This window comes from Nerophis lumbriciformis, linkage group LG01 (assembly GCF_033978685.3).
Source record: "Nerophis lumbriciformis linkage group LG01, RoL_Nlum_v2.1, whole genome shotgun sequence".
In the NCBI taxonomy this organism is placed as follows: Eukaryota; Metazoa; Chordata; class Actinopteri; order Syngnathiformes; family Syngnathidae; genus Nerophis; species Nerophis lumbriciformis.
Genome location: NC_084548.2, coordinates 27,320,001 through 27,339,522, shown reverse-complemented (window position 1 = coordinate 27,339,522; position 19,522 = coordinate 27,320,001). Strand labels below are relative to the sequence as shown.

The 19,522-nt window shown below is 39.2% G+C and overlaps 1 protein-coding gene across 4 annotated transcripts in view; it reads left to right on the top strand.

Annotated features, from left to right (window-relative positions):
* The window catches only part of LOC133617981 (sodium-driven chloride bicarbonate exchanger-like), a 121,582-nt gene that overhangs the window by 34,353 nt on the left and 67,707 nt on the right, over positions 1 to 19,522 (top strand). For all 4 annotated transcript variants that reach the window (XR_009817098.1, XM_061978424.1, XM_061978440.1 and 1 more), the window contains 3 exons: positions 7,729 to 7,810; positions 19,208 to 19,351; positions 19,431 to 19,522. The exon at positions 19,431 to 19,522 is cut by the window's right edge and continues 50 nt beyond it. Coding sequence is in view for 3 of the 4 variants with exons in the window: in XM_061978424.1 (XP_061834408.1) it covers positions 7,729 to 7,810; positions 19,208 to 19,351; positions 19,431 to 19,522 (318 nt within the window). In the remaining variant the exon portion in view is untranslated. The remainder of the gene's footprint in view (positions 1 to 7,728; positions 7,811 to 19,207; positions 19,352 to 19,430) is intronic.

The window sequence follows — 19,522 nt, the reverse complement described above, 5'->3', positions numbered from 1 at the left end:
AAGTAAATTATTTTTAAAAAAAATTAATGTTCTAATGAATACAAATATTCTACACAAAAAGGCTGGTGATTTTTTTTTTTTTTTTAAATATTAGTGGGATTGTTGCGGCTGATTACCAAGACTGTGTGTACAATTGATAACAAATGCAAAAGTAGTGCTATTTAAATTAAGAGTACTACATTTATGTTATCATGCTCCTCCAGCCTGGGGTGTTTTTTTAAATGTTTTGAAACATGTCGCGCACAACTATAACCTGAGCCACCTTTTCTGATCTGCAACAGAACATACTTTTTAGCACGTCAAAGGTGAACTCTGAGAGATGTGATGTTATACAAATAACACCACCGATAACTGCGATTGTGAGCCGGAATAATAAAGCTGCAAAAAAATGCATGTTGCAAGAAGTTTTTTCATAAGAAGAAACAAACGCTATTTAAAAATAAATGCCAGCAAACACCAAACTAATCAATTTTATTTGTTTTAATGATCCTTCAAGTCATCCAACAGCTATAATATTATGAAATGGAACTGCTGAATGGAGCATATGTCTAATATTGTTTTATTTCTGACTGTCTAAATATGTTGACGCATACATATGTTGACGTACATGATTCTCTCTTCATCGTCTGTTTTTGCAACGGGATCGTCTCCTTCTCACAGCTATTTGTGCATAATTGTGCCAGTTTGCACATACCTTCCGAACTTGCTAAATATAGACGCAAGAACAGCATCTGCTAAATTATTATATTTGCAAATATATTTGCATCTCCTCCTACCATCGTCTGGTTTTTCACCGTGATCATCTCCTTCTTACAGCTATTTGTGCATAACTATGCCAGTTTGAATGTCCCCTCTGAACTTGCTAAATATAGACGAAAAACAGAGTCCGCTAAATTATTACATTTGCATCTCCTCCTCACACTATTGTAGGCGTTCTGATAATCAGCACATATTTTGCATACACATGACAGCAAACATCTATTTTCAGCTATTTTGCTCATTTAGAGTAGCAATCCTCAGCTCGCAAGCTCAGTAGTTTGCATGTGTTTAAGTACACGCAAGCCTTTAGTAGAGGCAAGGCCATTTTATTTTTAGCTCAAAATTCAAGAATGCAAATAAATCATAAAAAAAAAACTAATCATCATAAAAAGAATTATGATTTAATTAATTTAAAAGCAACAAGTTTAGATAAACTTCTTTCAGTTGTCATATGCACAGCTAAAAAGAAGAGTTTTCAGCCTGGATTTGAACATTGCCAAAGTTGACACCTGTCTCACATCTTCTGAAAGACTGCTTCAGATTTTAGGAGCATAGAAGTAAAATACAGCCTAACCATGTCTTGTCCTGATTCTGGGCACCAGTAGTAGACCACCACCTGAGGTTCTCAGAGCCTGAGATGCTTCATAGGGTTCTAACATGTCGGAGTTGTACTTTGGCACTAGACCATGTAAAGACTTGTATAAAAGTAGAGCTGTTTTAAAGTCTATTTTCTGAGCAACAGGAAGCCAGGGCAGTGACCAAAGCACTGGACTAATATGGTCGTATTTCCTGGTTCTAGTTAGGACTCGAGCAGCAGCATTCTTGATGTACTTCAGCTGCTTTCCGGCTCATTTGGAGAGCCCAGTGAGAAGGTCATTGCACCTTTCACGCTCCTATTCCTATTTCTTTGACTTTAGCAATATTTTAGTGGTGGTTAAAAGCTGCCAATGTAATTGACCTGATGTGGCTGTTAAAGTTGAAGTATTTGTCCATTATTACCCACAGATTTCTAACCTGACAGTCTTAAGGTGATTAAAAATATGTTCTGTTAGCTTTTGTGGGCCACGGACAATGATTTTAGTTTTGTCTGAGTTTCGCTGAAGAAAATTGTTTTTCATCCTCACACTGATCTGTTCGATGCAAGGACAAACTGAATCAACAGGCCAACGTTCACCTGCCATTAGTGACACCTAAGTGTCAAAGGCATAGTTGTGGTACAACACATTATCTAGAAGGATTCAAACTATTAGCTGACCAAATGGCAGTTGAACAATAGGTGTCCCGGAATTGACCTCTGAGGAATTCCACAGGTCATAGCCATTTGGAGACACAGTTACACATTCCAACAAAGTATGTCCTGTTAGTGAGATAGGTTTTGAACCAGTTAAGATATGGTCCACTGTGGTCAATTGTGTCAAAGGCAGCGCTCGGGTCCGGCCGAAGTAAGCCTGAGTCTGTGTTCTGGCGGATATCATTTTCAACCTTTATCAGAGCTGTCTTAGCGATGTGGTGGGGCCTAAAGCCCGATTGTAAAGTATCAAACATATTGTTAGGCAGGAGAAAGCCACTAAGCTGGTGGTACACAACTTTTTCGAGGACTTTGCCAAAAAAGGCGGTTTGATATGGGCTGATAGTTGTTCAGTAGAGTGGCATCAAGACTACTCTTCTTTAAGAGGGGCCTAATGGCAGCAGTTTTTAAAGGGGCCAATGATGATTTTCCTCTTTTTTGACTCCTTTTTGAGTGTGCTTTTGTCATTATTCTTAGTTATTTTTTGCTCTGCATTAGGGTCCAATTACGGCTAAGCCGCTCGTGACAATGAAAGTGAAATTAGACATGAAATTACACATAAATTGTTCAGAAAGTGTAGAAATCGCCATTAACTGCATCGTTGTGACTATCGTAAGTATAAAGATTGTATCTTTGAACATGTGAAATGATGTATCTATGGCATAGACAGTGATTTGCATGTGTCTATGAATTGCTGACTTAAAAAAAGTCCCAAAGTGCAGTAAAACCCAAAACATCATCTTATAGCATGTGTGCACCAAATTTCGTTGATCCTGCAGCACATCCGGGGGCGGTATAGCTCGGTTGGTAGAGTGGCCGTGCCAGCAACTCGAGGGTTCCAGGTTCGATCCCCGCTTCTGCTATCCTAGTCACTGCTGTTGTGTCCTTGGGCAATACACTTTACCCACCTGCTCCCAGTGCCACCCATACTGGTTTAAAAATGTAACTTAGATATTGGGTTTCACAATGTAAAGCGCTTTGAGTCGCTAGAGAAAAGCGCTATATAAATATAATTCACTTCACTTCACATCCATAATGTACAACCACTTAATTTGCTCATTAATCTTTGCATGATCAGCTTCTGACTTTCAGCAGGAGCCACCCTAAACTTATAACGTACTGCATGTGAACTTCTTTTATTTACACAATATTACGTGACCTCTGAACAGAATCAAGCGTTTTGAATCATCTGTCGGATAGCCTTAAAAAATAACCATTTAAATCATGAATACATTTCACTTATCATTTCTAATATCATTTGAAATCTGTGTTTTCAGAGACAATTGTACTTCAGTTTAAATATCTAATATTTTTTGTTAGGTTTGACAGTTTTCTCTTGTTTTTCAAAGTCAGTAATTTAGCCTTTTAAGTCCTACAGACCCCAGTACATGGGGCAGTGTGCTTGCATTTGTGTTACCACGGTAACTAACTGCCCTGTGACAATATACACATTCTATACAATCACATCAACAGAAGAACATCAACTAAAAGCTCAATCAAAACAATTTTATAAAAACAGAAGACAATTCAAACATAAATTTACATCTTTAAATGTGTAAAACAAGAAAGCAGTCAGAGAGCAAAATCTGATCTCTTTATTTATTAATTATTCTTAGTCATGACCCCGAGTGAATGGATGTTGCCTGAGCAGAACAGCAACTGGTATTTTTTCTGCAATCAAAAGGACGACATTAATACCATCAAAACATGTATCCCACTGAATGAAAGAAACAACAACATCACTCCGGCCACCTTCGTGAAACTCATTAACAAAACATCTAAAATGGCACTGCTGAAACAAGGAAAGAAGTTGAAGGGCACAAACATGTACATGTAGGAGCACCTCACAAAACATAATACTGAAATCACCAAGAAAGCAAGCAATTATAGAAAGCAGGGAAAAATTCAGGGAACGCCAACTGTAAAATCTACATCAAGCTGAATGGAGGTCCAGAAACAAGAGTACTTGTTGTCAATGACATCAAGGACCTGGACCAATATTAAAGTTGACACTGATAATGGAGTCTGAAAAACAAACAAACAAACACCTAGATTCAACATCAACACTACTATGTTACAAGGGACCACTAAACAAGAAAACATGGATTCAGGAGCGCATCCACCTACACTCATAGAAATGATTGAAACAACATCAAAGATTGTTGAACAAGAAAATATGGAACTGAAAAACTTCTGGAACAAAGGCCATAAAAACAGTATTGGGAAAATGATATAGATCCAGATAAAAAAAAATTCTCCCACATCAGTAATAATTGTTTTATTATACAGATGAACAATACAACAGCAACATTAAATGTGATAACACATTGTCAATTATTAATTTTAACAGCATACACTTGAATGCAAATTACAACAACATGAAGCCCTTTTGGGAACAATTCAAGGAACCCTTCAAAGTGATCGCTGTTACAGAAACATGGATTGATTATAAAAAAAGGAATAGATTTTGATCTGGAAGAATTTAAACTAAATTACATCAATAGAACCAACAAAAACAGAAGAAGTGTAGCCGTGTACGTGATGAAGAACCTGAACTACAAAGTGGTAAAACAAACATGGATTTGCTATTGATAACATCTTAGAATGCGTAACTATTGAAATATGTCATGAAAAAAGCAAACAGATATTCATCAGTTTTATATATAGATCACCTAGTCCTAAGTCAAGTATTGAAACATTTGAAGACTGGATCAAGGAACATTTTATGGACACCGGTCAAAACATTGTTTTCTAATGTGGTGACTTTAATATTGACTTATTGAACCCTAATAAGCAAAAGTCCATTGATGATTTCATTGATGCAATGTATAGTCTGAGTTTATATCCTAAAATCACAAAGCCAAGCAGAATCACAGGACACTTTGCCACGCTTATTGATAATATTTTTACCAATGACTTCAATAATAATACTACATGTGGTGGGCTTATAACAGACATTAGTGATCATCTGCCAGTTTTCACAATATGTGATGGAAACTACAAACGTTTGTACAAGAAGAGGAACATGGGCGACAAAAAGACATTTCGAAGACTATGCACAAAGAAGAGTATGATTGTTTTTAAAAATGAGCAAAATTGGGACAATGTGTACAATGAAAATTATGTTGATGATGCATACATTTTTAAACACATTTTATAATGCTCTATGACAAACACTGGCCATGGAAACAACTCAGTAGAAAGCAGAAAAGAACAATCAACCATGGATGTCAAAATGATTTAAAAAATACATGCAATAATAATAATAATGCATTATATAGAAAATGTATAACACAAAGAACTACAGAGGAAGAAAATAAGTACAAAAGTATTAAAAAAAAAAGCTACATTACATGAACATGTAGAAAATAATATTACAGTCAATTATTAGACAGGAACAAAAACAGTATGAGAGCAACATGGGGCATTCTCAATAGCATTATTAAAAATGGCACTAAGAGGGATTACCCCCAATACTTCTCAGAAGGAAACATAAATAATGACAACATGAAGGAAGTAGTTGAAAGCTTCAATAATTACTTTGTAAATATTGGACCAAAATTGGAGGAAAGGAGAGGAAAACGCAGTAGAAAATTGATGGATGGATGGATACCAGACCCAGTTTCAACTGAGGGCTACAATTACATCATAGATAGAAATCCTAACTCAATGTGCCTCAGGAAAGTGACACAAAAGAAAATAGTTGAAAAAATGCAAATCCAAGACATCAATCGATTGTAATAGAATTGATATGGACATGATAAAAAAGGTTAATGAAGAGATCTCAGGACCATTAATGTATATTAGTAACCTATCATTTCAAACAGGCAAATTCCCAAACAAAATGAAAATAGTTAAGTTGCACCAATTTATAAAACTGGAGACAAACACTAATTTACTAATAATAGACCTGTTACTTTACTTCCACAATTTTCTAAAATCATTGAAAAACTGATAAATAACAGATATGACAATTTCCTAAACAAACATAGAATACTTGCTGAGAACCAATATGGATACAGAGCTAATATGTCAACATCGATAGCTTTAATCGAAATAACAGAATCAATTACCAATGCAATATATAGTAAACATTGTGCAGTGGCAGTGTTTATGTATCTAACTAAAGTATTTGACACAAATAATCACAACATTTTAATAAAAAAATAGAATAGTATGGCATCTGAGGGTTGGTCTTAAACTGGAATACAAGCGACTTAACCAACAGGAAGCAATACATGAAGCTCGGCAAACACACGTTGACAACGCTAAATATATCCTGTGGCGTACCCCAGGGATCAATACTCGGACCAACATTGTTCAATCCTTATATAAATTATATTGGTAAAGTTACGAGATACTTTAAGTTAGTATTATTCGCGGACGATACAACAGCATTTTGTTCGGAAGAGAACACACAGAAGCTAATACAAATAATAACAAAAAAAAAAAATACATTAAAGAGATGGTTTGACAAAAACAGACGTCCTTAGCCCTCAGTAAAACTAAAATTATGCTCTTAGGTGTAACGATTGATGATAAAATGAACTGGAAATATCATATACAAATATACAACATAAGGTGGCAAGAAATGCATCAATAATGAATAAATCTAAATATGGATTGGACCATAAATCACTTCATATTCTCTACTGCTCACCAGTGTTACCATATCTGAGTTATTGTGCAGAAATATGAGGAAATAACTACAAAAGTATGCTTCAGTCACTAACCGTGTTAAAACAAGATCAGTTAGAATAATACATAATGTTGGATATAGAGAACACTCAAACCATTTATTTATTAAACCACAAATATTGAAGTTACACGATAAAGGGAATTTGCAAATAGCTTAAATTATCCAAAGCAAACTATAACCTGCTACCCAAGAATGTACAACAATTATTCTCAACAAAATAGGAGCAATACAACCTCACAACAAAATGTAACTTATACCATATGTATGCATATACAACACTTAAAACCTTTAGTATATCAGTATGTGGAATTTATTTATGGAATGGATTAAGTAAAGAAATCAAACAGAGTACTAATATGAAAATATATTAAAAAACATGTTCACACTCAAAGTACAAAGAAGAAGAACCATGATAAACATCCTGAACTTACTGATAATCGTATTCATCTCACTATATGATATACATCTTACGTAACTGTTTATTATTATTTTTATTTTTAATGTTATTATTAATGGAGTATACTGTGAATAAGTTCAAAACAGGAAGTGAACAAAAGTGTTTGCACTTGCTATGCAATGGAAAACGGGTAGGATTAAAATAGGCTCTGCTTCTTCCTACTCCTTTTCAAACATGTTGAAAAGAGAAACTGGAAATTGTAATGTATCATGTTTTAATTGCATGCATGTTCAATATTAACTCAAACCATAATCCATAGTTGCTTCTTGCCAGAGGTGCTGAAAAGCATTGTTTTTAATCTTGTGTGAAGAATGACTAAAATACATGCGTATAAAGGCACTCAGTAGGAGAATGTGTCTGTGAAATATTACGGTGATGCAGAGTTCCACTTTACGAGTGACATAGCCTCCTACTTTGAGCTCTTATGAAAGAAACACTCTAAAAATGATACTTTTTAGATGTATTTATGGTCCTTCTGAGACCTGAATTCAGCTCTATCCATGAGTCGTTGTCTTTGTGTGTCAGAGGACTGATGAGGAAGCAGTGGTGGATCGGGGTGGAACGCGCTCCATGCTGAACACCAACTTTGAGAAGGAAGAACTGGAAGGTAACAACCCCGTTTGTGTTCTAACATCATTCATTCCGACAAACCATGCATGGCAATGTTGGTGCCAGGCAAGGTTTTTTCACACAACACAATGTTGGCACCAACACGAACACAACATAATACCGTGGACTAGTCATCATTAAAAGTGAAATAAAAACAGTCAGGTTCTTGCTTTTACAGAGTCAACCTTTTCTTCCCCTGTTTTTTCTTTTTACATTGTATTGCCAACATATACAAATCAAACTACACAATCGGGTGGTTTGTGCTTGGTAGGTGCAAAAATAGACCAACTTTCATTATCAAAAATGTTCATATTTTTTTTTATTTCAATGTTCTCTTTTTTATTATTAAAAATGGAAAAAAGTGCCTTTAATATTTCCCTGACCGTTATAGTTGCACAATATTCGTTGCACTCAAAAGGGCTGCAGTGCACCCCTGAGTTGTTGCAATTCACCATTAAAAAGGAAAGAAGCAGGTAAATATTGTGATTGTCAATTCTGGTACTGGATTTGGGACAACACCACAGTGTCAAAATGACTACACTTAAGGCCTGATCCACTAAGATCCAAATAACACATGCTAAACATCGTGTGCACTCTATAAAATTGTACTGTTGCCATGTTGCATGTGATCTCCTAAGACTGTGTGTACAATTGATAAATGATGGAGACCGCCCGATTTAAATGAGGTTTTTGCATACATACACTCATTCACTGCACATTTATGTTTACCGTATTTTTCGGACTATAAGTCACAGTTTTTTTCATAGTTTGGCCGGGGGTGCGACTTATACTCAGGAGGGACTTTTGTGTGAAATTATTAACACATTACCGTAAAATATCAAATAATATTATTTAGCTCATTCACGAAAGAGACTAGACGTATAAGATTTCATGGGATTTAGCGATTAGGAGTGACAGATTGTTTGGTAAACGTATAGCATGTTCTATATGTTATAGTTATTTGAATGACTCTTACCATAATATGTTACGTTAACATACCAGGCACGTTCTCAGTTGGTTATTTATGCCTCATATAACGTACACTTATTCAGCCTGTTGTTCACTATTCTTTATTTATTTTAAATTGCCTTTCAAATGTCTGTTCTTGGTGTTGGGTTTTATCAAATAAATTTCCCCAAATAATGCGACTTATACTCCAGTGCGACTTATATATGTTTTTTTCCTTCTTTATTATGCATTTCCGGCCGGTGCGACTTATACCCCGAAGCGACTTATACTCCGAAAAATACGGTATATGCTCCTACCTGTGGTATTTTGCTATGTTTTCAAACATGCTGCAGACCATTATGTACCACTTTTTCTGGGCATTATAGAAGCAGTCCTGCAGTACATCTGCAATGGAACCCACGTTTTTAGCGCACTCAAGGTGTGCTCATGGGAGAGGCTGGCACTAACTGGGAGTGTGTGCCTCAGTTGCAGGAAAATGCATATTGCAAGAAGTTTTTTCATATTTTCAGAAAAACGAAGGTTATTAATATAAAAAAAAATATCTGCAGACACCGAAATGCATCGATTAAGCTAGGGGAGGTTGAGAGATCCCTACAGTAGGAAGCTGGAGGCCAAACTCAATCAGAATAATACTTGGGACGTATGGAAGGGCATTAAAATGATTCCTGCAAGCTTTAACACCAAGGCCAGGCAGCAGGTCCACTACCAACCACATTGTGAAGTATGCGGACGACACGACAGTAGTGGGCCTCATCCGTGACAACAATGACATGGACTACAGGGAGGAGGTGAAACATCTGGTTGACTGGTGCAGAACCAACAACCTGGTCCTGAATGTCAACAAGACCAAGGAGATCATCGTTGACTTCAGGAAGCACCAGTCCAGCCACGCTCCACTCTTCATCAACAGCACAGCAGTGGAGATAGTAAGCAGCACCAAGTTCCTGGGGGTGCAGATAACTGACAATATAACCTGGTCCCTACACACCGGAGCTCTTGTAAAAAGAGCTCAGCAGCACATGCACTTTTTGCGTCGGATGAAAAGAGCACAGCTCCCTCCCCCCATTCTCACCACATTCTACAGAGGCACTATAGAGAGCCTGCTGACCAACAGCACCTCTGTCCGGACTGGAGCCTGCAATGCCTCAGATTGGAAGTCTCTCCAGAGAGTGGTGAGGACGGCGGAAAAGATCATCAGGACTCCTCTTCCTCCTCTCCAGGAGATCGCAAAAAGCCGCTGCCTGACCAGGGCTCAGAAAATCTGCAAAGACTCCTCCCACCCTCACCAAGGACTGTTTTCACTGCTGGACTCTAGAAAGAGGTTCCGCAGCCTCCGAAGCAGAACCTCCAGGTTCCGTAACAGCTTCTTCCCTCAAGCCGTAAGACTCTTGAACGTATCATAACTAAATTATCCCCTCAACTCCCCCCAAAATGGATTAACTTGCTGGAATAAAAAAGACAATATAACATACATCCATAAACGTGGACGCATGTGAAAAAGTGCAATATATTTATCTGTGCAGTAATCTACTTATTTATTTATATATATTTATTTATTTTATATATATATTTATATATTATTTATATATCTATATTTATTTATATATGCACCTTATTGCTTTTTTATCCTGCACTACCATGAGCTTATGTAACAAAATTTAGTTCTTATCTGTGCTGTAAAGTTCAAATTTGAATGACAATAAAAAGGAAGTCTAAGTCTAAGTCTAAGAAAGGAGGTGCAGACAGTTTCCATGCACTAAATTGATCGCTTGATCTGATCGCTTATTTCCATTTAGCTCGGATAAATGTATTGCTTTTCCGGTTGACTATGACGTCACACCATAACAAGGCACATGTGGCTTCTTGCAAGTCAACAGCACGTTCTTGTTGTACCTGATGTCTGATGTAATATTGGCACAGATTACGAATATTCCATCATTAATAGCTATGCTGATGTTAAATAGCAGACAGCATCAAGAAATGACCATAGGTTGCGCCACGAACATGACACTACCAAGAATGTCTCAGAGCGGATGCAGGTCATAAGCAACACAAGACTGGCGTGAGGTAGTTGTTTCTAAGGAATTTTCTGACAAAGAATCATGGAAATAATTTTTTTTAATGTTTTGGAGTTTACTTAAAAAGCTCTGGGGATTGATGGAAGGCATTTTAAATCCGAAGGAAAATACAGTTCGTGCCCCGATGCTGCTTTACATGAAGGTCGCTATTGCTGTGTACAAGCTTGCCTGTTGTGTGCAATACAGAGTTATTGCTAATCAGCAGAGGTGTGGACTCGAGTCACATGACTTGGACTCGAGTCAGACTCGAGTCATGAATTTGATGACTTTAGACTCGACTTGACAAAATGTAAAAAGACTTGCAACTCGACTTAGACTTTAACATCAATGACTTGTGACTTCACTTGGACTTGAGCCTTTTGAATTGACATGACTTGACATGACTTGCTACTTTCCCCAAAACCCAAAGATGAAAAAGTTATTCGGGAGCGTTCCGTATTTTTCATCGTGTACTTGTCTATCAGCGTTGCGTGTGTCAGCTGGTGTGCTGTCAGTACAACAGCCAATCAAATTAGATCTACTTTGTTTTCATCACACAGCATTCATCCAATCAAATTGCAGGACAACCAACGAAGAAGACATGTCCAAACCACACGCCAGTGAACAAAAAACGATACCTAAAATAATTTCGTTTGGGTATAAAAATTACGAGGTGGTCAACACAAAACGGTTTGCAATATGCAACACATGCGGTTCGAAAATTACTGATGGAGAGGCAACAACTTCCAACTTCGTCCGGCATTTGAAGTTGCACAAAGAAGGGTAAGTTTTGAATGTAAGATAACGTTTATTGGCTAAGTAACGTGACTTTTATTTGCTGTGTAGTTAAATCAGTGAGGCTGTAAACTCACTGCTAACGTTATAACGTTATTGCAAACACGGGAATCTGTTGCAGTTCACTACCTTATTCATACTTTTTGTTCAGTGATTTTTTTAAGCAGGGTTACGTTAGTCAATATATCACGCGTAACGTTAGACGGCGGTCAGCAGCACCGCGTATTTAGCCACCTAAAAAAAGACAAAAATAGTAAAATACACAAAGATACACTTACAAGTAGTGCACCAACCCAAAAAAAAACTCTCTCCCCCTTTTGTTCTGGGCATTGAACATGAAGACTCTTCCTTCACTGTTCCGAGTGGCCATGAGAGTCTTGGCAGTGCCTGCCTCCAGTGCTCCAGTGGAGCGAGTTTTCAGCCATGGTGGCATCATACTACGCCCCCATCGTGCACAAATGACTGACAGACTCTTGGCTAATTTGGTCTTTTGCAAATGCAATGCAGCATAGGGCCCTGACATATAAAAAGTACAACTTTTTTGTTATGTTCACGTATATGTCATGTTTTTTCAATGTTAACACTTTTGTACAAATAAGTACATTTGCACTTTATTTTTCAATGTGTTTGTTCTGTAAAGGAATGAGTTAATGTTTAAAATGACTGGTTAATAGTGCTATTATAAAGTGCAATGTCAGCACAATTTTCTTTCCTGCAATTTAAAATGCACTTGTTTTAATAAATAAATACTGAGTTTCAAAAGCATACACAATCTGTGTTAATATATTAGTCTGTGGTTAAAAGGACTTGAAAGGACTCGAAACTCAAAATGCAGGACTTAGGACTTGACTTGAGACTTTCCAGTCTTGACTTTGGACTTGACTCGGGGCTTGCCTGTCTTGACTCGGGACTTGACTCGGACTTGAGGGCAAAGACTTGAGACTTACTTGTGACTTGCAAAACAATGACTTGGTCCCACCTCTGCTAATCAGTTTGGAGTGCACAAATGCCGCATAAAGAGCTTTCTTTCTTTTTTGCCTTTCTTATATCTGCTTCATTCTCTTCCATCTCACTAGTATTTCGTTCTGGAATCCGAATAAAGCGGGATTCTCTATTTCCTTAGCTAACTTCTTAAATACATCTCTGTTTTTTCCCCACATCAATACACTTCAAAATGTTCTGTTCTTTTAATTTGTGAAGAAAATAAAGTCTCCTGTTCAGTCCAGATGTTGCCTAAGTTTTTATTGAATTGTATCTGCTTCCAGGTTATATCCCGCGCGTTAAGAATGGCGCATGCGCAATACGAAGGGTCCCCTCTGGCAGAATACACCCACTTGAGAGATCTGGTTTCCAATTGCATAATCTAGGTGTGTTAGTCCGGTTTCTCAAAAGCCAAACATGATCAGATTAAGGTGTTTCCATGGGTTGTAAATTGCTTCTTCAGAGCCAAACTATTTGAGAAATCAGACTAATTAAGTGCATGGAAACTGTCAAGGTGTGTTGTTGACGAACCCCAAGATGCAGAAATGGCGGCAGGCTTGGTACAGGAAAACATGTTAATGTTCAAAAATAAGAAAAGGAAAACACGAACCAGAAACCAGGAAGCAGGAACAGGAGTCAGGATCCAGGGAATAGCTTAACGCACACAGCTAGCAACGACAGCATACAGCAAACAACGACACGACAATACTCCAACACCGAGTGGATAATGTTGTGTCGTTCGCGAACGATTCGTTCGAACGAACAAATCTTTTGAGTGAACGTACTGAACCGAATCACTTAATGAACTGATTCGTTCCTTTCTCAGTTCAGTTGAGCTCCGCCGCGACCATGCCGGTATGAGTGGAACTGGCGCATTCCGTGACTCACTGAACCCTCGACGTCGGCAAACGACGCAGCCAGCTACTCATCATGGGGGGGGGGGACTGAGCGAACGATTCGTTCACCGCGGATTAACGACATGAATCACTCAGTGAACGACAGAATCAGGACTCGCGAACCTACTGACACAGAGAACTGACTGTGTCGCGGAGGAGGACGTCACATTGAGGCTCTCGTTCAGTCACTGTGCGCGTCGTTCGTTGGGTGCTGAGGGCTTGTGTCGTTCGCGAACTGACACACACCGAGATCTGCCGCTGGGGAAGCTGTTACTGACTGACTCATGATTCGCCGACCTGCACACAGAACTGCTGCTGCAGAAGTGATTCAGGTTCACGTACTGAACTGTGCTGACTGTGGCGCTGTGTCAGTCACTCACTGCCTGGTGTACTGCATGCACAGAGCTGTGTAGGGACTCGCGTTCACCCTATTTGCTGCTTCTCCCGCAAATGTCTGCACTGTACTGTACTACGCACGCCCCCCTCCTATTTTTTTTGGGGGGGCGGGGGGATTCGGTGAACAAATTTATTGAACGACTCAATTTAAGGAACTGATTCTAGTGATTCAGTACAGTCAAAAGAACTGCTGATCCCATCACTACGAGTGGAGTATAAAGCAGGTTTAAATAGTAGCTGGCTGATTGACACCAGGTGTGGCCCGGTGCCAATCAGCCACAGCTGAGGGGAAAACGTATTCAGGGAGACAATCAGGAAATAACCAAAATAAGAGTGCTGACAGGAAACAAAGACAAACGCAGAGGAAAAACTAAGACATAGTCAAACTGTCAGGGACCAGCCTGACAGAAACGTAGTCAATGCCAACGAGCTGAACGTGTTTTGTGAAGTTGAATTCACCTGCCGTTACATCCGGCTCATTAAATATGTGGGCCAGCGAGCGTCTGTTGTCATAGCGTTCTGAGCGGCATTTTGCTTTTCTCGAACAAAAATGTCCTATGCTTACGTTGTTTTAGGCTGTTGGTACCGTTTAAAATATGGAAAGAATAACATTTTCTTCAGAGTTCCTCAAGAGGTAATCAAGAAGATGCGAAAAAGTGCAAGATTTTATGAAAAAACAACAAGAAAAGTTGCACGCACTCCAGTCCAAGGGAGCAGATCAAGTCAAATAATGCATCAAGTTTGATCATTTCATTAAAGGTTTGTTTCATTTACTTTTAAAGTTTAATATTCCCCATTTAAGTATTATCTGGATATTATTTGTATTTAATCTTGTTTTTGGAGTTCAAAACGCAATTTTGCTATGAGTGTTTCGTAAACCACTAACTCAACGAATTTAATTACAAGAAAGCACATGTGAGCAAAACCTAATAGAGCTAAGCGTTTCCATGCACAAAAGTCTGATTTCTCAAATAGCTCAGTTTTTTGTTTTTCCACACCTATATGTGAAGTTGCAGTGTCCAGGCACAATGCGACCATTGGTCATGTGCTCATCATCATCATCGGCGGTCACTCGAAGCGAGTTTGATGATCCTCCTGGTAGGGGGAATCCCTTTATGGAGGATGCCTGTGCGTGACTTTGTTTAACGTGGGGAGACTGGTGCACAGACAGTCACCACACGATCCTTGACATATGCGGGTCAGGGTCCAGTGGCATGGAGTCCAAGACGACCGGGGACCCTTTTCTGCTGCAGCCTTCATCCGCCATCCCAGCCGTTGTGACGCTCCATAGGGTTAGCAATCACCTTCCGCCTGTTCCACCGTTGAGGTCTTGGGTTGTTATTTCCTCATAACTGGGCCCACATGAATGTGGGGGTACCTTCTTCCGCCATCGCAGCCGTTGTGGTAGTTCATACATCTACCGTCTTCCCCCTGCTCCGCCGTTGAGGTCTTCACCGTATCCCTGGCTAGGGGGCAGTCAGGTACTAGGCCTTTGCCAAGGGCCACCTGGGGCAACAGTAGTAAAGGGGTTAACCTCCTAGTGCCCCAAGACCCCATAGAGGAGCCTCCACTGCTGGATGCACTTTAACGTTATGCCCAGGACATACGCTACCTATTGCTGTCACAATTTTCTCTTGTGACTCCCAACACAGCTTAGCCAGTCGGGCGATGGTTGAGGCACAATGGCACCTGAGACGGCGGAGGAATGGCCCGACTTTGTGTTCCGTGGCTGTTACTGCAAATAACTCTCCTGTGGTATAATAACAAGTTGAGTAATCAAACAAGAGTCAAAGTCTTTCGTATCCTTTTTGATATGCTGGCATCTTTAAATTTAAAAGATTGCAAACCAAATACTACAAACCCCGTTTCCATATGAGTTGGGAAATTGTGTTAGAGATAAATATTAACGGAATACAATGATTTGCAAATCATTTTCAACCCATATTCAGTTGAATATGCTACAAAGACAACATATTTGATGTTCAAATTGAAAAACTTTTTTTTTGTTGCAAATAATCATTAACTTTAGAATTTGATGCCAGCAACACGTGACAAAGAAGTTGGGAAAGGTGGCAATAAATACTGATAAAGTTGAGGAATGCTCATCAAACACTTATTTGGAACATCCCACAGGTGAACAGGCAAATTGGGAACAGGTGGGTGCCATGATTGGGTATAAAAGTAGATTCCATGAAATGCTCAGTCATTCACAAACGAGGACAGGGCGAGGGTCACCACTTTGTCAACAAATGCGTGAGCAAATTGTTGAACAGTTTAAGAAAAACCTTTCTCGACCAGCTATTGCAAGGAATTTAGGGATTTCACCATCTACGGTCCATAATATCATCGAAGGGTTCAGAGAATCTGGAGAAATCACTGCACGTAAGCAGTTAAGCCTGTGACCTTCGCTCCCTCAGGCCGTACTGCATCAACAAGCGACATCGGTGTGTAAAGGATATCACCACATGGGCTCAGGAACACTTCAGAAACCCACTGTCAGTAACTACAGTTGGTCGCTACATCTGTAAGTGCAAGTTAAAACTCTCCTATGCAAGGCGAAAACCGTTTATCAACAACACCCAGAAACACCGTCGGCTTCGCTGGGCCTGAGCTCATCTAAGATGGACTGATACAAAGTGGCAAAGTGTTCTGTGGTCTGACGAGTCCACATTTCAAATTGTTTTTGGAAACTGTGGACGTCGTGTCCTCCGGACCAAAGAGGAAAAGAACCATCCGGATTGTTATAGGCGCAAAGTTGAAAAGCCAGCATCTGTGATGGTATGGGGGTGTATTAGTGCCCAAGACATGGGTAATTTACACATCTGTGAAGGCACCATTAATGCTGAAAGGTACATACAGGTTTTGGAACAACAGATGCTGCCATCCAAGCAACGTTACCATGGACGCCCCTGCTTATTTCAGCAAGACAATGCCAAGCCACGTGTTACATCAACGTGGCTTCATTGTAAAAGAGTGCGGGTACTAGACTGGCCTGCCTGTAGTCCAGACCTGTCTACCATTGAAAATGTGTGGCGCATTACGAAACCTAAAATACCACAACGGAGACCCCCGGACTGTTGAACAACTTAAGCTGTACATCAAGCAAGAATGGGAAAGAATTCCACCTGAGAAGCTTAAAAATGTGTCTCCTCAGTTCCCAAACGTTTAGTGAGTGTTGTTAAAAGGAAAGGCCATGTAACACAGTGGTGAACATGCCCTTTCCCAACTACTTTGGCACGTGTTGCAGCCATGAAATTCTAAGTTAATTATTATTTGCAAAAAAAAAATAAAGTTTATTAGTTTGAACATCAAATATCTTGTCTTTGTAGTGCATTCAATTGAATATGGATTGAAAAAGATTTGCAAATCATTGTATTCCGTTTATATTTACATCTAACACAATTTCCCAACTCATATGGAAACGGGGTTTGTACATAATTTTCATATGAAACTCCAATCTGGCTGTAAGCAGACTACTGTAAGAACACATTGTGTATTAATTACACAAATTATATTTATTTTGAGGGTAATCAGAGTCACAACCATGAGCTCCAACCTCTTCTAAACTTTTACGCATCATTGAAGCAACTATCTTTCTAAACGGGGTGAGCACTACTTTATCCCTGGTCTCCTCGCCCGTTTTGGCCAAATCCATTTTCTTCTTCGCCTTCTTCCTGATGTAGTACCATTTATATCTAATCTGTCTTCGGATTAATGCGTGCACGCACTCACATTTTGTATACAATGTTTTCTGGATTTTAGCCATTTTTGTAAGAAATCCACACTAGCCTTAATACACGCGGCCCATGGTAATTTACTTCAGGAGGAAGAGGACCCCAGTGGTGCACATCACCATTCAGGGCTGGGAGGTGGGAAGAGTGGAGCACTATAAGTACAGTACCTTGAAGTCCATCCCAGCTGCATTCCAGCGGAAGGCAGGGTACAACCTGGACAAGTCCGTAGCTGCATAAAAAAAGCTGCTTTTGACAGAATTGACATCATTGCATGTTGCACGTCGCTGTTATTATGTGCATGCCAAGCTCTTATGAAAATAAGACTTTGTCCACCTTTTTTGTGTTTCCTCATAGCCTGAAGCAGTAGGGTAGGAGTTCCTCTCCCTCTGGTTGAGAGCTAGACTTGTCAAAATGTTCAATGTCCAAATAAGGACATTCACCTCGATATGATGTCACAACTGCAAAACCCAGCACAAAAAAACATCCAAAACTGCGTGCAAGTTTACGCCAAAATGAATGAACCTTATGAATTGATACGTATACGTCGTTTAACATGAGTATCCAACTTTGTAACATTTATAAGCCAGAAAAGACAAATTTCATCATAGGTCCCCTTTAATATATTCATTTAAATACTTCATGTGGTGCAGGAGGCAGGAACAGAGTCTGCACAGTCCTGTGAGAGCTGGGTAAGTGTGGACAGTCGAGTCCAGCACTGTCCAGCGCCACTGAAATAAAAAAGAGAGGAGCGTCAGCTCAGATTATCTTCAGCCTTGTGCGTGCATGCTCGACTTCCGCACGCACAAGCACAAATGCTGGAAAAGCTTTTCTGAGCATGCATTGTTTGCTTTGCATGAATTGGAAAAAAACAAAACTTCTACCAAAACAAACATTCTTTATTTTTTTATTTTATTAAGATTGTGTGTTATTCACAGATGTATTTGACAAAAATATAAATAGATTCTCACTTGGTCACTCATGTCAATGAAAACACATCATGAACATAATAGAATGTATTATTGTCATCCGCACAATAATATGTTAGATAATAAATATGTTTAACATACATGTTATTATGCAACAAAATTCTATATCTGCCTCATTGTTTGACAATCAACTCACATTTCTCAATACAAACAAACCAATCCATTATCAAAATATTCAGCTCATTTATTAAGAGGTACCAAATGTTCCTACATTTTCCGTAATTCCCCATTTTCCACAATGACATTCCTTATGAAAATTAATGTTTCTCATTTCTCAACCATTTCAAACCACACTGTCATTAAAACAATTAACTGATTTCGTACTAACAATTTTCCACATCCCAAATATTTCCACTTTCCCCAAAATTTATTAAAAAAAAAACGTTTATTATTTTTGATTTTGGGAATTTTAACTATTTCCACATTCCTCAACAATATCAACACATTCCAACATTAAATAATTCAGGCTACCGATTGACCACATCCCCAAAATTCCCGCTTTTCCCGTAATTCCACATTCTCCATACAGCATTTCAAATGAGCTTCTTCTTTTTGTCAAGATTAATTTGTGTTGACTCCAGGTCACCGTACTCTGTATATTGGGGTGCACGTTCCTCTTGGTCGGAGGTCGCATCGCCGCCACCGTCACCATGGCCATCGACATCGGAAGCGATCCAAGGAGAGGGACTCCACGGCCGACGATGGCCGAGAATCCCCATTGCACAGTAGGCGTTTGTTCGATTTGCATGGCCGATAACATTCGTAGCTGCAGTTTTATCTCAAGTGAGGACTTGTACTTTGCAGCAGACACACCAGCCCAGAGGGTGCAGTTTCTGTTGGGGACAGAGGATGGTGATGAGGAGCACATCCCTCATGCCCTGTTCACCGAGCTGGAC